Raw genomic sequence first — 20,912 nt, forward strand, 5'->3', positions numbered from 1 at the left:
AAACCTGTTTTCACCACTGCTGTCCGTAGATAATCAGCCTTTGTGTGTTCAATCACAATACATTCCAGTGGAGACATTTAAACGTTGTGTATTTGATTGGGTAATTAGCTTTTTCTTTCACAGCCCGAATAAGTGAGGAAAAAATAATTGAAATTCTGTTCTTTGTCTAAGTTAGTGACAGAAGAGAATTTGGGTCCCTCCCATTTTAACATTATAACAGTGTATTCATGTATGAGGCCTTCTTCAAATACTCCTATTGTTCCGTGTGCTGTGGACTCTCATTCAGATTTCAGAAAAGGGCCAGTCTCCAAATGGTAGAAAGGGAGGATTAAGAAGTGTATGCCCTCTCAAATACCTGAGACGGCGAACCTGGGCACGCCAATGGCGGCAGGCCATCAGTCAGCCAGCGCTTACCGCCACTTGGAGGCGATTAGGAGCCGCCAGACAGGGCGGGATAATGACGGCTTGCTCTCTGCTTCGGGCTCCGTGTGAGAGGATCGAGTGCTTCAGCCCCCCGGCCTCAGCCCTAACCCTAACTCAGGCCCTCAGGAGCGGAGGCCTCCCTGCTCACCCAGTTTGTTTCACCGTTGGGCTCCTTTTTTTGGCTGGACCGCAGCAGCGGGGCTAGCCCTACAAACGCAGATGTCTGTGAGTGACTGACTGACTGAGTGATGAAGTTACACCATTGGTCCACCATTCTGTAGGTTTTCATTTCAGACCTAATCTGGCACACCTGACTCTGCTAATGAGCAGCTGAAGGAGGGTCCCTAGCTGTTGAATGAGGTGCGCTTTGTTAGGCTTGGAATGGGGTTGGCCAGCCCTGCTATAGAGTAACTATATTAGGGCCATATTCCTGGCATCCCACTACTAACTATCAGCTGACGTCCAAGAGCGGTATTGAACGGATAAATCCATGTAGACAGAGCGATATTTTTGATTGGAGGGAAAATGAAAGGTTATTGACCCAGAAAGGTGAAGTGCTGTAAGGTGACAGGTACTGGGCCTGTTAAAGGGGTGCTCCATGAATAGGTGTGGCTAGAGAGTGAGAGTACCCTCCAGGTGAGTTTGGGTTAATTCAGTGACGCAGTGGAGTAGTGTCCTCTACTTTAGCCTTTAGCGCTTCTGCTGGTGCTCCATGATGGGAATGGCCTTGGCCCCTCTCTCTCTCTCCTCCCCTCTCTCTCTGTGTCTCTCTCTCTCTCTCAGCTTCAATTCATATTATTCATATTAGGAGTTAATTGAAGATGAGCCCCGATTTTATTTATTTATTTAAGTTTTATTTAGACCACAGATGCAAAGGTAATGTGTGTCATCTCAGCAGCGTTAATCCTGTATTTTTTCGCGAGTCTTCCCGCGTTGGCTTGCATTTTGTGTTGCACTCATTTGCGTGATTCAGCTCGTATGAAGAGTATGTCAGCCATTCTTTAAATACGGACGCTGTTATTGGTTTTCGACCCGACTGGTGAAAGAAATCATTCAAACTGCTGAACGGATAGATTGACTGATTTAATCCATGCTCAGTAACGACATTTTCACTGTTGACTGGGAAATAATGGATGTGGTCTTAATGTGGTCTCACGATTTCCTCCAAGTAGGCTACAGAAAATAGGACATCTTCAGAGTCAGTGAAAGATGGAGGGGAGGGGGAGGGGCACGCGCAGTTATTGGGTGTTAAATGTTAAATAATAATAACCTCAACAACTGCGAATGAGTAATGTGTATCACAATACCTCAATGATCTTTGCAAAGTTTTGTTTTTTAAATTAAATTTAAACCCCCAACCCGTATCAGTATTTTTTTTTTTATCTGAGTGAATTGTCGTGTGTGTGTGTGGCATTTGACTTTATTAAAATTACCGATTTAATTCCGGTAATTTTAGTTGCGAATAAAAGAGTGCAGTATCCCATTATGTGTTGGCGTGAATTCGCTCATACGGGTCATCTGGTCTTTTTCATCGTCTTGTGCACAACTCTGGAATTCTGGGACGATAACCTTTTGATCCGAATTCAGCAAAGAATGTGACATGGTACAGAAGCATAAGAAAAAATGTCATTAAACTAATAGACAACCTAATAAAAGATTGTTTTTATTGCCATATTTCCACGGAAATTTGTGTTGACATACATAGCAAAACCATTCTCGTAATTCCACGAAAATTCTTAAATCATTGTGTATAGAAAACCTGGAAGAGCTGTGTATTGTATCACGTCGTTTGTGGTAGGCTATACAGAGTTTTCGTCCAAAAGTATTTGAACGGATATTTCAACGGGCATTTGAACGCTTTACACTTCTATACACTTGACGATGTTCGGACAATCCACACTGAATCAGTTTCTTTTGGAATGTTTAAGCGCCAAAGTATGACGATCGGGAAATTTATGAATCAAATAAATGTCCTTCTGTAGCCTATAATATGTTGGCTAAATTTTGGAATATGCTTACAATACTATATGTAATATTAGATAATCGGTTCCTTTTATTTATTTAAATTTTTTTCGTTTGGTTTATTTTTATTGTATTTTTTCTTAAACCCAACGCTCAAATTTACATGGACATTATATATCATTTATTATATTAACTAAAACAATTTAAAATGACAACTTTAGGAACACTCTCCTGTTCTATATTCGGACGAAACTAACTGTATTTGGCGCATGTTGTTTTGGTTAAAGTATTAATGGGCAGTCTTTGCGGCTGCGTGTTTCAGGTGAGTAGTAATAATAATAATGAAAAATATATTTTCTCTGCTTTGAAGAGTTTGTGAAATTAGTTTATAGTGTATATTTGACTCACAGCTAATATTTGAAGTAAATGTACATAATCACTGCAAATTACTAAATTATTTGAAATGCGCTTATTTAAGTTATATATTAAACAAATGATGTAGTCTATAGAATAATCTTAAACTAACTTAATCACAAAAAGGTAACTAAATATATAATTTGTTGAAATACGTCTCTGTCTAATAAATATTTTTCTTTATGCCCGTGTTGGTTTTCGTTGCTTTGAATGCGTACACATGGCGAAAATCGAAATTAACAAAACATGTTAAACTAATAATGAATATTCAGTAAGGAAGGGCCCCGATTGGTTGGCTCATGTTTATTAATGCACGTGCAGACCGTGGACAAAGACGAGATTATAATAATTGTAATTTTTACGTGCATTATTTATTTAAATAAACCTCTGATAATATACTCTTGTGACAGATAAATAATTCAGTATTACACCCATGCCGGAAGTGTGCAGAAGTACTTATGTACACGTAAGAATAAATGTACATTAACGTTCCACCAGTTCCTTTGGTCTTAATTAGCCTATTTGTTGTTTTTCCCCACTTCTCTTCAGCTAGAAATGTTTGGTGTGAGAGCGTGTTACGATATCTTATGTACTGGGAATGAGAGATCAAACAAATATGTATTTAATAAGAAATACGAATAGCCTGTATGGTGTCATTTTTAATTATGAACAACCACCGATAACAAATAGTAAAAATGTAGCTAGTGGACACATGCGCAGTGCATGTAATTACTGCTGTCTTTGGATGGATGTTGAATGAATATTAGTCTTGGGTCTCTGGTAGTTTGTTCTGCGCGGTTGCTCTTGGTGGCCCTGTGGCCTGGGGATGCTGGGACGCTGTGCTGTTGGGCCTATCAGTATACAGGGAGTTACCGCTCAGCGTGACGCTGGGAACCCGACCCATCTGGGCATGTCTTCAGCGAATAGCTGAACTTTGACCTCTCTACAGGCGAGAGCTCCTGAGGCTCTACGGAAGCGTCCCATCGACTTCCTCTTTGGAACAGCGAAGAGTGCGTTTTTGCGTTTGCGGGTGGCAACAGAGAGCGGATATCGGTCTAGAATCTGTGGAAATGCAATATGGCGGAGCAAGGAGAGGGGCGTGGCTTTGGGCCGGGTGGGGGGTGAGGCAGAGGGTGAGGGAGAGGGAGACCTGCGTTTGACCCTGACTGATGGAAGCTCTTGCTGGCTTCTGACAGCCTGACCCATGCCACTCCTCAGTTAATTTGGAGCTGAACTCTGGGTGAACCTGGCTCGGGGGAGAGTGGACACACAGGCCGGGGCTCCAGGCAGGGGGGGGGGGGCTGTGTAAATATTGGGGCAGTCCGTCAGGGCGCAGGGGATGAAATGGACCTGTCAGGTCCGCGTAAACTTTTAAGGGGAGGTGAGACCACAAGAGAGCATGAAACGTTTGGCAAAACCCGTTTCCTCAACCGCTGACCCCCCCCCCACCCCCCACAGAGCCCCCCCATCCCCACATCCATGTCAGCACCTCCAACTCAAAGACCAACTCTCAACTCCTGCTCTCCTGCCTGGGGTCGCAGTTCCTGTTAGTTGGAGGCGCCTGCCCTGATGCCAGAAGGGTGTTGGTTCTATCCTCAGCCGTGCTGTTAAATGGGGATTGAACTCATGCAGTAATGGCGATTGGGCAAGAGGTGTGTGTGCCGTTGGCTGGGGCCAGTCGCAGGGGATGTACCTGTGCTACAGGCCTCTCCACACCTGTGGAGCCTGTGTAACCTCTGATCCCAGGAAGCACTCGCACCGTGGCACAGCTCATCCACGTCCTGCCGGGCGTACCTCGCTCTGTGGTCCACCGTGAATTTTAAACAGCAGAAATGCAGAAACGTGTGGCTCATAACCGCGGGGTGGGAGAGGACACTAGTCAGGGCCAGAGGAGTTGTGTTTAGGTTTGGGACGGGACAGGCGAGGGGGAGTTAAATTCTTCTGGGGTGAACTCATCGGTTTGAATAACCCTCTGCTTTCTATTTTTCCCTCCATATTTCATGTCAAGTTCAGAGGGGGCGAAAGTTTCCATGATTTCTATTTGTGTGTATTTTTCCCCTGAAGTAATACTTGTGTGTAATTGTATACGGTTGAACAGCCATGAAGAAAATGAAATTAACATAATTATGATGATGATAATAACAATAGTAATACTAATAGTAATAGTAATAATAATAACAATAATATACTGAAAGAACCGTGAATTTCTCACCCTACATAAGCTGTCATCTGTTTTCTTGAACTAAATCAGGCCTACAGATGTTGTATCAGTATATTTAAATGATTTACAGTGTGTTAGGTGAATAACATTTGAACTTATCACACGTCACCATATTTTACCTGTAAATGATTGTATTATATTTTCTGGGTAAAATTAAATTCTAGCACAGTCAAACATAGCTATTGGTAGAATACAGTCATTTGTAATGGTGATAGAGATTTGTTTTTTATATTTAATTGGTACTCAACTTCGGTCATTTTATCAGTTGTAAGGAATTGGAAACCGATTAACTAGACTTTAGTTGTGTCTCTGTTGTTTTGATATTCGTTTTTGTTTTATTTTTTTCGATTTAAAAAAAATCTTAATTCACTCTTCGTTCTAATGCTTCACTGATAAACTGTTCCACTGATATTTAATTGTGTTTTCAGCTGACACGTCATAGCCTACTCAAATCTGATATCATATGATATTCCCATTAATGAACTCTGTACTCAATTAATATCTTATATTATCAGTATCATTTTAAAATCACAATCATTAAACTTATAAACAACAATGCACCAGTCAAGTGCTCTAGTATCAGCTGCGACATTATCCACTGCCTGCACGTGCTGAATAAATAACGGCTGTTGTTCAGATGCACTGGTGATTCGTGTCTTTTTAGGTAGGCCTGGCCTACCCTTTGACGGTCTCATTCAAAAGCATTCGGTTATGAATGCGGCATATTTGTGAATTTCAGAGTGGGGAAAATGTCCTGCGTGTTTACTTCGTTTTCCACCACTTTTCTTTGTGCGACAACATTTCAGCATAAAAAGGATGACTGTACGAAATATGAAATGCGCACTCATAGACCTCTGTGTTCTCTGTGCTGTACACGGTTAAAATCGAATGGCTGTGTACACATCATGACATGGTATGATATTTCACACGTTGTTGAGAGTTGTGGGTTGCTGAAAAAAAAATCGTTGCTATGTTGAATTCTTGGAAGCCAATGAACTTTCAAAGATAAGTTTACGTAACCTGTTCTCTGATAACAGACAATCAGCCTGTAGTATTTTAAGATATTAGGCTACAGATAATGTCTAAATGGAGAATGTAATCTTTAATTTCATTGAATAACTTGTAATCGGATAAATAATGACATTAGTGGAAGAGTGGGGTTCACCACTGATTGTTTATTTTTTGGCAAAGACTTCCCGCCATTCATGCTCGTGTGTGCACTGACGATGCTTTTAATATTTTAAACTTTGTAGCGATGTTATTGGCTACGTTAATTGCGAAAAAACGTATTCATAAGATTAATGCAACTGCAGTTGCGACTATCATAATATTTTCGTTGCAGAGAATCTTTAGCTGGAAGGTTGTTTTCATACCCCAGCAAAATCAGTCTTAAGGAGTAGGCCTACGGTAAGGATGTGCTACATTATTACCAAACTGGATTCTGTATGATTCAGTATGTTCTATCGGAGGTGCAGTTAGAATTTTAATTAATGAACTCAATAACAAGCGTGTTCTAAATTGCGTCGTAAAATATGCCCATGTCATTAGGGGGCGTTATCAACAGCGTATTTAGAATGACGCGTGTACACGTTTCCTAATGTTTAAACACAAAGAACGCGTCTCTCTGCATGACAATCGAAGCCTGGAAAAGATCGCCGAGGGTAGAACGCGTAAAAGAACATTGCAGGGAGAGAAGGGTCGTTCCGCCCGATTGAAATGGATTCCAACTTCTCAGAAACAGATGGTCACAAGGGACCCTCCTCTAGATCGCATTGATCCTCGAGAGCAGTGTTTCTACGTCACATTTTATATTCATCATAGATGTCTCGCATGCCTCTGCACTGGGGCTAAATGTGCTACAGAATCGGCTGTCCTTTTATTAAGACTTAATGGTAGGCCTCTTGTAGGCCTCAATGTGCTACTGTCGACTCTGTGTGCTTATCCTCGCTGCTTATGTTCTGCGTGTGGAAGTCTTGTTCTCCATCACGGAAGTTTGGTTACTTTGTTATTGTTGTCATTTCATTGTCTTTTCGGGAATATAAAATATATTTTTTTAAAAACACGCAAATTATATAAATCAAAAGCACCAGTACTCTTGGGGGGTTGAGGGTGGGGGTGGGGGTGTGTGGCCGTTAAGAATAAATGCACGTGTTGCATAGTTTCGGTAATTCGGTCGTCTGTTCTTTTCCCTGACCGATATTTCGTTGGTGTTTGAATTTAAATTAAACGTACGCCGTTCGTTTCGATGCTTGCAGTTCAGAGAGGGAAATCGGCACAATTTGTTGGGCAGATATTAAAGTCCAATTAACGTGTTAATATAGTCACTATGTTTAATAACGTAATTGCAAATGTGTTATTATTCCCTCTACCGGACCCCTCTCCACGTCTTTTTTCATCCATGATCTGTATAAGCTGATGCCAGATCATGTTGGGCTAGTCTTGCATTGGAAGAATCCGAAGAGTCTCAGATCTAGCTCGCCTGCTACAGAATATACCAATTTAAAACTAGTATACGTGCGTTCAGGAGCTTCAGGTTAACCCCCGTCTTTAAGTATTTAGACCAGTGACATAGTGCACGTTTTGTAACCAGCCGTGTCCCTTATCAGATAGAATAATTGCCCGTAGTGAGCGAAATAGTCAATCAAGTATATCGCGTCGCTGTAAATAAAGAAATGTGGCTGCATGTCTTACTTGAGAAAGCGAACGCCACTACACGGCTCAGTATTCTGAAGAATGCATGTTCCCGTCTATACAGTGAGGTAAATGTATTATTTATACAACTCCGTACACACTGCATTGAATTTGTGATCTATAGAATTGTATTTGGCCGACAGAGTCGATGACTGTTCAGCGCTGGGAGTGTTTACATGTTTAGAAATCCCAGAGGCGTTGAAAGGTAAAAAGGTCAGCCCAGCTATCCCGAGACCCTGCAACATTCCACATGTCACGCAGCACACTGCGCGCAAGGCAACACAAATAACACTAGTGACTGTTATATCAATACAGGGGAAATAAGTGAATAATTGCATATTTTTGTAGCTTCTGCGATATCATAGTCAAATTAACTGGTTTCGTATGTCGTTTATGACATGCATAGGCAGACAATATAGGTGTGTGTTTTTAAATGAACGTGCTCTTGGAGCGTTCGATATTACGGAGATATGCGCTCAAACAGAACCCCTGAGAAGAATTATAATGTGAATAACACGCGCCGGCAATAAATGGACAAGACGTTTCAAAGCACGTGACAGTTTTATTTGAGGTAGTTGCAAAAACGAAACGTACGTTTCACGGGGACTCAATACAGTGCAGACTTCAACTAATAAAACTCAGCCCCTCTGCATACTTACCACAGCTCACTGTCTGGCGTCTTAAAAATGCCTAACGGAAAATTGCAAACTTTGCTTTACCCCAAAATCATTTTGTTCATCATTGTGGTTTATTTATTAATTTGTTGGTTTTTATTTACTTATTTACGTATTTGAACATGATAATTTCCCTCGGAAAATATAGACATTCTTTGTCGTCACTGATCTTTTAACTGCGTTGAAACCAGGAATATAAAAAAATAAATTGTCACGAAGTCTGCATATTCGGGTATGTGAAATAAAGCACGAAAGTAAATTTCCTTATGGAGGCCATATTCCAGTCCCGAAATACATATGGCGAATGTCATTCATTCATTCATTCGAACATCTATTTCATAACATGACCACTGCTTTTCAGACAGATTTGTACGTATATAATTTCCCCAAATTAATATTGATGACTCTTCGCCTATTTTAAAAAATTATTTGGTGAATGTACATACCCTGTAACCCTTAGGTGCAAACAACAAAAACTATCGTTAGCGTTATTGATATCTAGACTTCCCCTTTATATATACAAATGAAATAATACATCAAAACGTTCCAAAAAGAAAATAAACTCTACATTTAAAAACTAATACAACTTTGCCAGTTGGCTCCCTGTAATGTAATTGTAAATCGTTCAGGTAAAACGCGTGTGCTCCCTTAAATTATGTAAACATGCAAAAGTGCGTCTCCCACTTGGGTTTGAAGAGCAAAGTTCGTGAGCTGTGTACCGTCCTGAAAAACAGTATTTTGGACGCGTCTCTGCGACCGTCCACGCGCCAGGAGTGACTACGCATACCGTCAAATCACTGTAGGCCAAGGACCTGTGCTCGTTCATCTCAGTAGTACAATTCAAAAAGCCATTATCTGAGTATAGTAAAAACAAACATTTTCATTGATTTATGAAATGACAACGAAAAGCCACTTCATCATGTATAATGGAGTGTTGGAGTCCTCTCACTGCGATAACGGCGTTAACGGGTGAAATGTCAGATGAGTCTGTTTCATGAGGTTTCCGAGCTGGGCGACCCTCCCGGAGACGGAGAGGTAGAATGGTCCGAGTTGTCTCCCAGATCCTTGGGCGAAGCCCGGTTGACAGACGGTGCAAGGCCTTCTTTCTCGCGTTTTTTCTGTTTCATCCTGCGATTCTGGAACCAGATTTTCACCTGGGTTTCGTTTAGCTCCAAGGTAGCAGCGATTTCCACGCGCCGGGCCCTGGTGAGGTACTTGTTGAAGTGAAACTCCTTCTCGAGCTCAGTCAGCTGCTTGGTGGTGAAGTTGGTCCGAATTGTGTTCTGTTGACCAATTCCATAATCCACAACTTTAGCTGTGAGACAGAAAAGGAGAAAAAACCGGACAATAAATATATTTCTGAAAAGCAAACATGGATTAATTTATTCCCCTAGTATGTTGAAAATCTAATGCAAATGTTGAGCTAAGTATACTGATTTGGGCTTTGCTTCTATGAAATGATTTGAAATTTCATTTACAAATGTGTCACTTCTAATGCAAACACGTTGCCTCATTATTTTTGGTGATTGCTGAACGTGCTAATTTGTGCTGCGCAGGCGCTGAAAGGGAGTTAGGACGTTATGCGCGTTAATTCAACCGTTTATAATGATGTGGTCATTTTTTAAATGAAAAGAATGAGTAGTATTCATACTAGCTATGGGTTCTTGCCATATCACGTGGACGTTTCCTCTTTCCAACAGTGTCTCTTTATATTATAAGTATATCGTTAAGTAGGTATTTGAAGTGATCTTAAAATATTCTAAGTATATGAAGTATAAATATGTCGCTTTCATACTGCGTTTGTGTGGTGTGAGGTGTACGAGGAAGGCAAGACTGGGCATACACCAGATACCAGGCCCATTCAAGACCTGGAACCGCAGAAAAAAAAAACATTTTCCCCTGTGAAAATAGCCACGCAGGCATTATGGGGAACGAATGAGAAAACAGACAGCTCGAGCCAGGCAGATCAGATGCGCAGGTCCGTAAAGCAATGATTTCTCTGGCTAATTTTCACACACACGCGCTCGCACGCGCGCGCGCGCGCGCGCGCAGACACTAACTGAACTGCCGAACTATTAGTGAAACATGGGGTCGTGATACTCTGCTGTCTGTTTTTGCGGTTAATTAAAAAAAAAAAACTGAGTAAATCGCCTCTTAATCTTCAAGTTCAGGCGCTGTGATGACTACGCCTGTATGGTTAACTGACCTGTCTTCGGCGGGTTCCTCTTTACTTTCATCCAGTCGAAGGTCTTTCCCGATGATATTTGTTCTGGCTGACAGTTCAAGTCCTTTTGCCCGTCTCGGGAAGGAGACAAGTCGGCGTAGGTGTTCTGAAGATACCCCTGCTGATGCTCCTGCCCCACACAGCCGTGCTGCTGATACGGGCCCGCAGGAACCGCCCCCGGCGCCCCGCTGTAAACGAAGTTGGACCCGATGCTTGAAGCGTTAATCCCGGATGACTGGAAGTACACCGTGTCCTGCTCTTGGCTCACGAAATATTGATGGTGCCCGTAGTCCAGGTTGGAGCCCTGTGGCCCATACGCGGGTGCCCCTGCGTTGGCGTAAGAGGTCCCTATGCCCGAGAAGCTGGGCTGTGAGTGGTGATGCGCGAAGTTTGCGCTCTGGTGCTGATGTGGATCAGAGACGGCCTGGGCACTGTCAGCCACGAAAAACCGTCCATCACTGTTGTAGGCGTCAGTTGTGCCATTGGCAACGGGAAAAGGAGCCGTAATACCTTGGTCCAGATGATGATAAGCTGGTTTGGGTGAGTAGGCATTAGTCCCGCGGTTAAAGATAGTGTACTCCAGGAAAGAGTTCATTCTAGAATTGTCCATGTGCTGATGATGACGGAGGGTCAGCCTGCGTTTCGGGGGGATTCCTCCTGTCCTGCGTGGGATGTCAATGCAGTGAAAACATAATAAAACTTCTCTTCGTGCATTCGTTTGGGCATCCCCGCAACACATATCACCTCAGTGGCAAAACACGTGACCACCACGGCGCCAATTGCCAGGGGCCGCCAGAAGTTTGTCAGTGAACTGAGACCATCCATCAAACGCCTGACATTTGCATGACAAAGCCACTTCAATCAAACCAGCCCATCAATCTGATAACAACACGTAAACGTCAAACGTTTTTTTCAAAAGCTCCCTTGACAGAATGAAATAAAGAAAAAAATAAGAATTATTCAATAGTTTTTTCACCTCCTTTCTCATTCCATTTGCTCGCTCCCAACGTTTCTTTAAAGTGTAAAAAAATCTTGTTTATGTTGAGGCCCAGGAAGCGAAAGGCCACAGCTGTGAGAGGTTTGGAGCTCCATCTGAAGGTGGGAAACATCATTCACTCGTAGAACTGTAAATCTACTCAGTTTAAAAAATCTTGTTTAAATGTAATATTTTATTACTGACGAAACGGTTCTTTCTGCACAGTCCGATATCTGCTTTCGTTCAAAATCAGTTTAGCATCCGGGCTGCATGTGACGCGACCAGTTTCCAGACCTGTGACAAGTCAGGATTGGGCTCCACTAATTGAATCAATAAGCTGATCTATTACATAAATCAGGTTAGTTAGACAGCTCGCCATCTTGTGGTCCCAAAATGGCCAGAGACTGCCCGGAGACTTAAAACAGTATTCTATTTTTTATTTAAGATAATTGCTATGTTTCACATCTTAATTTACAAATTCCATCACTATTGATTTTCTAAGATTGACTATATTACCTGGCAGGTATATCAAGGATTTAATGAATTTGCTATATAAAAGCGATAACCGCTTTGTCTGCACTTAAATATGCACACGCATTACCCTGTTTTTGTTTTGTGTGTTTTGATTTTAACTGTGCTGTTAATAATTCTTCATATAATCCACTAAATTGTTGTGAAATAGCTCATTATTAAACTTCGTAACAATGCAAAACGCGTGTCTGTTCATGAAAACATGGCATTCAAAAGGAGGGACAGGCGAATCTCGTATTTATTTACTTGTAGGCGCATGAGAGACAAGAGAGGCCAACAATATGACGCCCACAGTAATTTGTTACTTGTCAGCATGTTTACTGCCGGCTCGCATCCATGGGAATAGCAGAATGGCCAAAGGTTCGGACTGAGACCGAGCAACATATTTGTAATATAAATTATTTTTTCTGTCCAAAGCCTGTAAAAAAAAAGTTATCTGGTGTATCGTATTGATCATGTGCTGGCGAGCAAACATTCAGTCCGCGTGCTTTATATTAAAATAATCAGCCAGGAGCGGAATCATCAGAGAATCTGGATCTAACCTTCCTTTATAAGTTCTTGTCTAGTCTTGGGTATAAATACGAGGCAAAACAGGTGTAGTACCGCTAATCTGGTTGGCAACCTTTGGTTAATGTACACGATGTTCGTCAATTCGTAGTTGTGCAACAAGAGCGCAACTTGGTAATGTTGGTGTCATGAAATGGGTGGGAGGTTTTCGCCTTTTTACCTATTACCTCTTTAGCCATTTTACACGTTTTCTATAAGACCGAAATGGACTACGCATATGAGCAGACCATGACATAGCCTATACATTTTGGATTTTAAAGGCAGTGTTATGTTGTCCCCAAAATTTTACGTCAAATGGAACTTATCATGACTTAAGCAGTCTCAGAAAAATGAACTCTTGTATGAATGTTCAGTCGGCTTTTTTAAACGCTAAATTCAGATAAAAATGCTCTTGCTTCTGCGTCCACTTGGTTGATTTGTATGTAAACTTTACTGGCAGTTTTATTATAACAAAAAAAGAGGTAATGTTTTTATGGAATATGGGAATATTTGTTGTTTAACTTTTACTTTTACTCTGTGAATTGATTAAGTCATAAAAAGTAATCAGTAATCAGTAACAGTCTTATCTATAGTCACATCGGGAAATTCATTCTACTTCCTTGTTGGTTTGGATACTAAATACATTTGTGAGTGGTATAGGCTAACTATCTCAAAACGCCACGGGACCTTTGTGATTGCTCAATGGCGTGTACAGAACACGACAGCCTATAGTGGGCCTAGCATACTGAATATATCTGCTTGTATTGATAGATTTATTGCAAACTTAATTTTGACAGATAAGTTTAAAAGTTGAATTTCTAGGCTGCACTGACGATCAAGGGTATCGTACGGAAATATAGAGATAAAGCTATGCGTACTTGTTGAGAAAGCTGCGCATACGTGTTGAATATTGTCGCGTCAAGATTTTTGTTACTTTTAGGCTATTGGCTATGTAACGAAAAGTTTATGTTCAAATGCTTAATTTCTAGTTACATTTAAAACAATAACGACGTATGACTACATCAAATCTCCTCAATTTGTGTGTGCCATTGTTATTTATTATTGTATATGCCGCGTTTTTAAACGGTGATCAAAAAAATTACGTTAGCTACTGCGGTAAAATATGAAGTAAGACTATGCGGTATAGCGGCCCCTCCTGGAAAGTAGGTGTAGTTCATCCAGATTTTTTCCAGACCTTGGGAGGCCGAAAAGAGCGCTCGTCGCTAGAGGGCGAGATTGAAGACCCCGGTGACACAGGCTAAATAGCTTATTTAAAATCGTGAAGCTCTGTTCGTTGGATACATTTTTAAAATGTTGCGGGAGCTGTAATGAACACCACATTTTGAATTCTGACCAATGTTGTTGATGTGTTATCAATGAATCCTTTTTTGCCATGACTGTGTGAAAACAAATTCCCTGTAGTTTTTATTATACAAGTGCTTATTGTGCTTTTGCATTCTATGAAGTAAGAATGCATCTTAATTTTAAAAAGCCACATGTGTTTTGCTAAGCAAATTGAAGACATTTTGTCATCAAAGACTGAAAACTGGTTTTGCTAGTTTTAATTGAGTTTCGTAATACTCTGGATAAAGTTATTCACTTAGGTAAAGGAAGTCTAACGTAAATGCTTAGCAGAAATATGAGCACACAGTGAGAATGTGTGGACTCAAACAGTGATGGAAAAATAAGCCTTTGTAAAAACCGAACACAGGCTGCCGTTCACTGAGTTGAGCCAGTCAAGCTGTGGAGAGCAGCTTCAAACGCCTCTTCTGCCAAGAGCTGACTAGCTCCTCCCACAATGCAATGCAGAGAACCTCACCCTCCCAACACCTGTTACAAAAGCGTTAATGGGCTAAAGCTCAGCGTATATGTCCAGGACAGTCATGAAAATGAGCGCTTCCCTCTCTAAATACGCAGCTTGGACTCCACTGAAGAATTGGCAATTCCACTTTTTTGGAAAGTGGTTTGGAAGAAAACAAATACTTGTGAAAGAGCATGTAGACTCAGCCATGAATTACATGCAGCACAACACTGCCTTATTATTTAAACCACCCCTGGAAGTGCATGCTGTGACTAAGAACTGGATTTTTTGTGTAAAAGGGTTTGGAATTAAAATGTTTCTACTGATTCCATGAATGTGGAAACTTGCAGTCTGTGTTTGAGCAGTAATGTAAAACAGGCCAGAATCCAGGAATGGGTACATACCAGTTATTGATATGGGCCCAGAATGTCCACATCATGAATCCGTTAACATTGTTTTCTATGGTACGGCGCTTGGGTTTTGTCCTGTATAGTTTGCTGTTAACCCACAAATTGCACACATAAAAATAAGTAATAGGAAGCCGAACGTACTGCTGTACTCGACTATAGGAAAAAAGCGACTTATCACCTGTCATCGTTTGCTCCCCAAAGTGTTTGAAGCAAATATTCTCCTTCCTTCACGTTGCGCATAGAAGCCGGTTATGTGGCTCTTCTGTTCTGTGTTGGGAAACCTATTGGCACAGTTTATCATGTGGCCTTTGGGCAGCAGCACAAATCCACACGTCCGCTATTAAAATGTGAAGCACTGCGTGAGGGCTCTCACACTCGGGCTGATTTACAATCTCAAATATGGTGCCTGTGCACAGCTGGGTTTTAAAGAAGCACTTCGGCTTTGATCGTTCCCTCTGTACTACAGTGGGGCCCCGCCTTGTGTCTCAGCTCAGCACCCTGTGTCTAAGCTCAGCACCCTGGGCTTTTCTCTTGGCTGCCCCCCAGCCTGCATGCAGACCTTCTTTCACTGCACTGTTTCACTGAATTTAACAGTCGTGTGATCCCACATATGATTCGATTAGAACGCTCTTAACAGAACATTCTAATGCTGATGTCACAATCACTACTGGTGATTGAAAGCAGCGGAGTTCTAGAACACTGACCTACAATTTTGAAAAAGAAAACTTTCCAAAAAACCTACTCTTCAAAGGGTTCATAATCAAACCACAAAAGCACAAAGCAAATAATGCTTTGTGGGTTGTGGTTAACATTTTGTGCCAGAATCCTTGTTTCCTAAAAGATGCAAACTAATAGATTTGTGTTGTTAATTTGTCAGTTGATATTATTTATTATTTTAAGGTGACTGATATTAAAATAGCTGCATGTGCATCAGAGCATGTGAAGTATGCTCTAGTGCGCATTTAGTTGTATTAATGTGAGTGGGCTTATATATAAATAATAAATGCATTAGTTTGCTTCTTGGTATCTAGTGGTATGATTTTTTTTGGCATCACACAGTAGATTATGTATAATGTGGTATAGTAGGGCTGGAGTTAAAAATGATATGTATCTTATGTAAAGTAGTTAATTTATTAGAATACCAAAATTTGGTTATGGTATCTGGCTGAACATGGTACTGAACCTCCCCCCCATTGAGTTCAAATATCAGAATGGTCTGCAGTGTTGGGTGCGGTCTGCAGTGTTGGGTTCAGTCCGCAGTGTTGGGTGTGATCTGCAGCGTTGGGTGCGGTCTGCAGTGTTGGGTGCGATGCGCAGTGTTGGGTGAGGTCAGAGGCCGTGGAAGAGCAGGCTTATCAGCCCAGAGGAGCGCAGTATGATAGCTGCGTGAGTGAGGTACAGGTGAGCGGGGTACAGGTGGCCAGTCTCGATGCAGGAAACGTAAAGTCTGATAGGAAGGAACACACACATCAGTTTGACGCATTGATTTTCTGTTTTCTTTAAGCTCACCCGTCACACTAACAAACCAGGACCCAACGCAGATCAGTGGGAAGACATTTGGCTAAATACTGGAACAGATGCTGAACACATGACATTCAAATGCGATGCAAAGTTTCCGTTCAGTAATAATACGAGGGGATGAAGAGTAATTCACTGAGAGAGGCAAGAAAACACCAAGCTTTAAATCACCTTGCTAGCTGACCAGCAATCATCTGGGTAAAGATTCATCCACAAATTACAGCCAGGGCAAATATTTCCATTTCACTGCAGCATATTTTACAGGACGACCTGTTGGCTTTTGTCATTTTTAACTCGGACAGTGCAGAGTGAGGGTAATACAGAGGACTCTACAGTCTTCTCAGTTTTGGAGCACTTGCTCCTGAAAATCCGACACAAGCTAACTGGAAAATTTATTTAGGAGCACATCTGCTAATTGTGATGCCTTAGGGGGCTCCTGGGGAATGCTAGCGTAGCGCCCTGTAGTGTAATGCTGCGTTCTGTCGGCCATTTTAGTTCAAACTGATTTAACTTTATTGGTTGGAACAGCAGCAGGTGTATTCATTTGCACACGCTTGCCCATGTCTGTCTGGTTCCTCACTTGAGCTTGGCCATGCATGCGCAGGCATGTGTGCATGTGTGCGTATGCACATGCTTGTGTGTGTGTGTTTGTGTGCATGTGTGCGTGTGTGTGTGTTTGTATCAAATATCAGCAACATTTTCATTTACTGGTTTCCCATTTGATGGAATCCGGGAGGAGTTTTAACATGTACGGGTGAATTAAATTAAATTTGATTGATGTCTAGGATAAGGGCTCGTTTACTTCCCCTCCCACCTTACTAATTTCAGAAGAAACTTACGAAGCTGAGAACACCACTATTTCTCGTACACTAAGGTTAAAATCTGCCGGTCAAGAAAATAACTGAAATACAAATCTAGCAAACTATCGAAGCCAGGTGGGCATGAACTCACTAAAATAACGACGTGTCGTGTTCATTATAGTGAGTTTCACTGTTTCACAGTGCTAGTACGGGGCATTCTGATATAATGCCCCACACAAATAGCCATTTAGCAAATATTGTACTAAACACTTCCTTTTAAGTACGTAGTGAATCCATCCTGCTGGTACGCCTGCCTGGCCTCTGTTCTGTACGGTAGCATCGCTCTGGTTAGGCTTTGCTGGGTTAATTTGCATTTTGTAAATTCCCTCATTCATCAAAGGTCAGAGCTGTTCTCTATTGCAATGCACGTAAAATTGGAAAAATATATGCTTTAATACAACAGTCAAGGGTGTGCTGATATTTGAGATGACAAAGCACTTTTAGCTTTTTTAAAACTAAATTCTCATACTGTTAACTTTGCCTATGAAATTTTGAGGTTTAAAATGTAAACGTCCTGAAATCATAGGGAGCCAACCGTTTATAGATTTGACCTAAACACCTCCTCTCTACCTTGAGTCCCCTTTGAATCTGTTCACACCTGAAACTGCAAGTCCCGTAACGCAAGCCGAATACCCGTCCTTTACCTGTGCTTAGGTCAGCGGTGTCCAAACTTTTCCAGAAAGCACCGGTCTGGGTGCCAGTTTTTCAGCCCAGCACTAAGGCAGCTGGTTCTGCTGGTCGATATCTTGATTGAAGACCACGATTAGTTAATTGGTTTTATACAGTGAGGCAGCGCTGGGCTAAAGCAGAACCCTCCCTCACCGGCCCTTTTCGGGGGAGACTGGACGCCCCTGGCCCTAACCCTAACCCTAACCCTAACCCAGGCTTCGGTTCATCTGAAGGACTCAACGCCAGGAGGCCTTCAATGTAAAGGAGCCTCTCTGGGCAGAAAAGTGGTTTTAGCCGCTTTTCCACCGCATGGAACCGGCTCGACTCTACTCGACGCGCTTTTGGTACCAGGTGCTTCGTTTTCCACTGCAGATAGTACCCCCGTCAATGTAGCTGGTCGTCATAGCGATGCCACATGAAACGCGTTGCTCTGACCAATCAGTGGTCTGCTGTGTTTTCACGTCAGCTCGCTTGGAACCTCGACGGAGGTGATGCTGAAAAAAGTACCAGGTACTATCCACAACTTTTGCCGGATGGAAAACCAAAAAAGTCGAGTAGAGTCGAGTTGAGCCGGTACCATGCAGTGGAAAAGCAGCTTTTTAGACTGAGTCAGCTGAGTGACTGCAGCACTTGCACATCCAGTCAGACAGTATTACACCATACTGCAAAGCAAGGCTGTGAGCGATCAAGAACTTTAAGTGTAAACTTGCCCCAGTTCAGATGTCCTCCCTTCATTTGAGGCATTTTGTAAAACATTTTTTCTTTACACCTAATAAATGTGCATAGATATTTACTCCAAGATAGACAAACACATTTCTACTGAAGTGGTGGAAGTAGGAAGCAGCTGATCAAACACAGTTAAACCAAACACGCCAAACATGCAGGAGGATAAAGAACATGCCCAAACCAGTGCTAAGATTATCTATTGTATGTCTCATATTAATTCCAGATTCTGTGTTTGCTGAATCTGTGGTATTCAAGGGTCATGTTTGCCTGGGTTCCTGAATTGGAGATAATGGGTAGTTTGGTGTTAAGTTCAACCTCACAGAGTTTGTGGAAGATAAGAATTCAAGGCAGTTGAACCCATTTTTAAATCAGCCAGTAAACCGTTCAGCAATAAGTTCAAATCTGTTTTCACCACAGCATTATATGGTGCTCATCCACATGTGGTCTTCCCCACACACAAATCTGGGGTGTCAGGCTCATTGATTTAGTCATGTGACATGGTTCAAATATGGCAGTCCTTTCCCTACAGATGCAATTTGCAGATTCTTTCTGTGTGCACCAGTCTGTGCTGATCACGCGCACACTCACACGCGCACACTCACACGCACACACACACACGCGCACACTCACACGCACACACACACACGCGCACACTCACACGCGCACACTCACACGCACACACTCACACGCGCACACTCACACGCACACACTCACACGCGCACACTCACACGCGCACACACACAGTGCAGTCTTTAAGTATTTGGACTGTGACGCCATTTTTGTTGTTTTGGTCTGTACTCTAGCACTGGATTTGGAATGAAACCATGATTATGAGTTTAAAGTGCTGACAGCCAGCTTTAATCTGTGGGTATTTCTGTCCATATTGGGTGTACCCTATACAGTCCTTTTACACATACCGTTGATTCTAGGTGTGAAATTTGCGTTTGGAGTCTGCTGCCGTTGTCTCAACATGAGGACCAAAAAAGTACCAATGACAGTACAACAGGTTATCATGGGATGGAAAAATCCAAATAAATTGATTGGGGGCATGACCAAAGCATTGAGTGTGTTAGAGCCCAACTGTTCAGTTCTCTGTTAAGAAGCAAGAACACAATGGTGAGCTCAGCAATAGCTAATGACCTGGCAGACCACTGTAGTGGATGACCGAATACTCTCAGTTGTGAAGAAAACCCCTCTTCAACTGTCAGATTAAGAAAACTATCCAGGATGTAGACATAAATTTGTCAAAGACCAAAAATATACTGCAAGATGCAAACCACCAGTGAGCCTCAAGAACAGAATGACCAGGTTAGAGATTGCTAAAAATACATTTAAAGAAACTCTTGAGTTCTGACTCAAAGTCTTAAGGATAGATGAGAGGACCATCAGCCTGTACCAGAGTGATGGGTAGAGAAATGTTTGGAGACGGAAGGGAACTGCTCATCTGTTACACATGGTGGAGGCAGTGTTATGGCTTAGGCATGTATAGCTGCCACTGAACTGGCTCACATGTCTCTATTGGTGTTGTGACTGCTGACGGCCACAGCGGGATGGCTTCTAAAGTGTGCAGAGACTTCTGCTCAGATCCAGACACATGACCCCAAACACACTGCTAATGCAGCCAAGGGGTTTTTCAGAGCCTAAAAGTGGAATGTTCTTCACTGGCCAAATCAGTCACATGACCTGAATCCAACTGTGCACGCCTTCTGCTGAAGACGAGACAGAGGGCTGCAGAGCTGGCCTGGCAGCAGCTCACCTGAAAGATCCCCAGCCTCTGGGACAAAGCCAAATGCAAAGGATCTGCCACCAAGTACTAAATATCACAACTTTATTTCAGATTATATTCATTTGTCCAAAAATATTTGCTCCCCTGGAAGGGGGGGTGGGGGATGACTGTGCTCCTACAGGGATCACTGGATATGGAAGTAAATACCCTTAAATCAAAGCTGACAATCTGCTCTCTAACCTCATATTCATTGTTTCATTTCAAATCCAATTTTCTGCAGTACAGAGCCAAAATAGCAATAATTATCACTGTCTCAATATCAATACCGAAGAGTCTTTCTTTGTCTCCCTCCCTCTCTCTCGTTCTCTCCCTCTGTGTGTGTGTGTATATATATTTATATACAGACACACAGTACTACAGTAAAATATTACATGTAAATATTGAGCCTATGTATAGGAGATTTAAATATGTAACGATCAGAACATACAAAATTATAGGTAGTAGTACTTAGGCACTTGAAACACTAAAGTAATTATCATT

At 42.0% G+C, this 20,912-nt stretch overlaps 1 protein-coding gene and 1 long non-coding RNA gene across 2 annotated transcripts in view; one reads left to right on the plus strand and one right to left on the minus strand.

Moving 5' to 3' along the window:
- The window catches only part of LOC135243953 (uncharacterized), a 90,240-nt gene that overhangs the window by 16,962 nt on the left and 52,366 nt on the right, over positions 1-20,912 (plus strand). The gene's annotated exons all lie outside the window — the stretch shown is intronic.
- On the minus strand, positions 8,254-19,244 carry LOC135243946 (homeobox protein Hox-B1-like). Its single transcript, XM_064316099.1, has 2 exons — positions 10,592-19,244; positions 8,254-9,700 (listed from the first exon to the last, which is right to left on the minus strand). Exons 1-2 carry the CDS (start codon positions 11,346-11,348, stop codon positions 9,378-9,380), a joined length of 1,080 nt encoding a protein of 359 aa, XP_064172169.1. The 5' UTR covers positions 11,349-19,244; the 3' UTR covers positions 8,254-9,377.

This window comes from Anguilla rostrata, chromosome 17, assembly GCF_018555375.3.
Source record: "Anguilla rostrata isolate EN2019 chromosome 17, ASM1855537v3, whole genome shotgun sequence".
Taxonomy (NCBI): Eukaryota; Metazoa; Chordata; class Actinopteri; order Anguilliformes; family Anguillidae; genus Anguilla; species Anguilla rostrata.

Bases quoted from the DNA above. Each gene is read 5' to 3' on its own strand.
- LOC135243946 (XM_064316099.1), bottom strand. From the start codon at position 11,348: ATGTGTTGCGGGGATGCCCAAACGAATGCACGAAGAGAAGTTTTATTA. The intron at 9,701-10,591 runs GTCAGTTAACCA...TCTGTCTCACAG, and splicing joins GAGGAACCCGCCGAAGACAG to CTAAAGTTGTGGATTATGGA.